At 30.6% G+C, this 3,409-nt stretch overlaps 1 protein-coding gene across 1 annotated transcript in view; it reads left to right on the plus strand.

Annotated features, from left to right (window-relative positions):
- Window positions 1-3,409, plus strand: part of LOC106478141 (protein strawberry notch homolog 1-like) — a 59,352-nt gene that overhangs the window by 21,576 nt on the left and 34,367 nt on the right. The window contains exons 5-6 of the mRNA XM_013938656.2: window positions 2,203-2,412; window positions 2,784-2,868. Of these exons, the coding sequence (XP_013794110.1) occupies window positions 2,203-2,412; window positions 2,784-2,868 (295 nt within the window). The remainder of the gene's footprint in view (window positions 1-2,202; window positions 2,413-2,783; window positions 2,869-3,409) is intronic.

Consider the following 3,409-nt stretch of genomic DNA (forward strand, 5'->3'; position numbering starts at 1 on the left):
GTTTTTGTTTCAAAGCCAAGTGATTTCTTTAATCAGGGCATTAACAACCTGATTGTAAGATGGAAAATCATCATCAATAAGAATAGAAACTATTTCATTTAATTAATATTTAGTTTTGATATACAAGTTGTTCAGGTTTTTCATTTAGAAAAAGTGACATTAATTTCTTGATGACCTATTACATTTTTTTCACTTTTATTTTGTTTGTTCAGTTATAGATAATCTTTCAATTCACATTCATTGACAAGCACATGCATGAGTAACCACTAATGATTATCTAATTTAAATACATTGTTAGATTGTTGATTTGAATACAAAACTGTCTTCACCATTAAAACTTGTGCACTTGAGAATGATCGCACCAGTGATTGAAACATTGTGTCTGTTTTAAAAAATATTTTTCCTTTCTGTAGAAGCTCTAACTTGTAATAAAATAAAAGCAAAACAATGCTTATGATATTTTATCAGTGTATATGTATAAAAACTTATCACTGTCATTATACCATGTAACAAGTTCTCTATATTTGTATATTTTGAGGTCTTAGGCTACTATTTTGTCAGCTAGCCACAATGTAGATATGTGATCTACATGTTAGTAAATTAGCTTAAGTTTTCTATTTTTTATAATTAATTCTTTTTTACCAAAGTAATATGTGAAATGACTACACTCAGTTTATAAAAATTATAAACTGAATACTGCTTTGTTGAAAGTGGACTAACCTTTCTTTATGTTGCTATTGTACAAAAATTTTTTATGTTGTTTGTGTACTTACCCTCTGTTTAATTATTTTACTAAACTTAATATTGTCTCTACTAAAATCCCTTAATATTGAGTTTGTAATAACTTTTCTTGATGTTATCAGTACACTGCCATCTTTTATGATTTCATTGCACTAACCAGCCTTTTAATTGTCAGTATACTATTTCTCAATGTTCCGTGCATTTAGCTCCTGTGGTGTTACTGCACTAATCTGTTAATCTTGTTTGTGGCTGTATACTAACCTTCCATAATGAAAGTGCTATACCCCATTGTTGTATTGTCATTTCATTAACATTAACCTTTCTATTGTGAGTTTAACCTTCTAAAATTGTCAATGTTCTAATCTTCCTTTATGGTGTCTGTGCACTAACCCACCTTTATGCCATTAGCGTCTAGCAATGTAAATAAAGGTTAGTACACTGTCACTAAAGGAAAGTTAATGCACTAATAACATGGTAGTCTAATGTAGTCTCTGTGGTGTAGCCTACATTGATAGTGTCAGTGTGCTATTCTTCTGTATAGTTATCAGTTCACTATTCTTTAATATTATGTGGGCACTATCCCTTTGTAATTTTGTCAGTATAATTACATTTATTATCAAGTGCACTAATTTATTGCTAGTGTATGCTAATCTTTTATTGTCTGCACTGATTTCTTTTGTTGCCACTACAATAATATTCCTCTATTGTCTGTATAATATCTTTCAATTTTATTATCAACACTATCCCTTTGTAATGTTGTCAGTACACTAACCTCTCTTTATGCTGTTAGTGCTTTGAACTTAAGTGCTCAAAATTAGTGATGGTAGGTGGCAAAATGCTGAATGGTAATTCATATATGATTATGAATATTCAGACCAGTTTGTAACAATGTTCAAAATTATGAAGGGAGAAAAATAGCTGGCTACAAGCACAATATTTTTCACGAATATAATTTAAAAGTTGATAGTATATTAGAAAGTATAGTAGATTAGGCTTGTGATGGCAAACTATTCAATGATAGGAATGCTTTTTTTTCTATTGAATATATCGTCAAGTTTCATTTATTCAAACAACACACCGATATACCTATTGCATATGAAGTGATCTTGACCAAACAAATGTCAAACTATGCTATGACACCTAACAACAGTAAAAAGTTTGTCACTTTGAAATGTGACTGATAGATCTTTCTTTTGCCATTTTAATAGGACTTGTAGATGGAAGTCATCTGTTTTAGTTGGCAAAATAATCAAAATTTTTTTTTTAATGGATATAAAATGAGTTAAAACTGATTGGATATATGAAATGACTTTATTTTATGTTGTTACTGTACCTACTTTTCTTTATTTTCAGTGTGGTAACCTGCCTTTATGTTGTTACTTCCACTAACCTTTGTTTAAATTTGGTGTGTTGTGTATTTTATTACATGAATTTTTTTCTGTATTTATATCTTTTCAAAAGTGAAAATTGGACAGCGTCACCCAGACCCTGTAGTAGAAACTAGTTCCCTTTCCAGCATACCACCACCAGACATCAGTTATAAGCTCTCACTTGATGAAGAAATTATCGATAGAGGGTTATTGTCGGCCTTGCAGCTTGAAGCTATTGTATATGCTTGTCAACAGCATGAAACCTTTCTCCCAGATGGTTCTCGAGCTGGTTTTTTAATAGGTAAGATTTGTAAAATTTCTCTTTCAGATTATATGAAAAAAGAGAAGTTTTACTAATACAAGTTTTGGTTCTTTTTAAAGATATGCTGTTGTCATTGAAGTGTTTCTCTAATCTGTAACATGTGCAAGATTGGCTTTATTTATTTAATATGTGTTAGTAAACGAATTTATTTATATTGCTTATTCAAATTCAGTCAGAACGTAGGTTGGAAAAAGTATTATCTTACTTTGTAAATATTTTTAATGTATGCCTGCATATATATATCTGTGTGTGTGTGTGTGCTGGAAAAATTCTTATAACTCAAGTTGGTTATTATGGATCAATAGCTGTTTTTGGAATAATTAATTGTGATTTTAAACATCCCTTTACAGGAGATGGTGCTGGTGTAGGCAAAGGCAGAACACTTGCAGGAATTATCTATGAAAATTATTTGCTGGGAAGAAAGAGATCTATCTGGTAATTTTTCTTAACTTTTCATAATGTCAGTTGTTTGAGATCATTGTTTGTCATTTAATCTTCTGAAGATGTATCTGCCTTGAATTTAGAATTTTTATCTGTTGAAGCCTTCATTTTGTCAGTGTACTAACAAATAGATTAATTTTTCTATTCATTTGATGTAAAAGAAATGGACAGTATAGTTTGTAACATCTTTTATGAATTATTGAAATTTAAACTTGTTATAGAACTATAATGATTAATGTCAGCTTCAAGTAATTTTAGCCCCCTGATGGGATAGTAGTAAGTTTACAGACTTACAACACTAAAATCCAGTGTTCGATTCTCTGCTGTGGATACAGTAGATAGCCCAATGTGGCTTTACTCTAACAAAAAACAATCTTCAGCAGAAAGATGATCATTTCAGTATTAACTCTTTCGACACAGGCTCGGCCCCTGTTTAATTTCATACATTTTTGAGGGGTCATGGGTAAAATAGGGATGATGACATGCTAAGACAAAATTTGTCGTGTGCTACACTAGTGGAAATTCAGGATTTTTT

The sequence above is a fragment of the Limulus polyphemus genome, unplaced genomic scaffold (assembly GCF_000517525.1).
Source record: "Limulus polyphemus unplaced genomic scaffold, Limulus_polyphemus-2.1.2 Scaffold184, whole genome shotgun sequence".
Taxonomy (NCBI): Eukaryota; Metazoa; Arthropoda; class Merostomata; order Xiphosura; family Limulidae; genus Limulus; species Limulus polyphemus.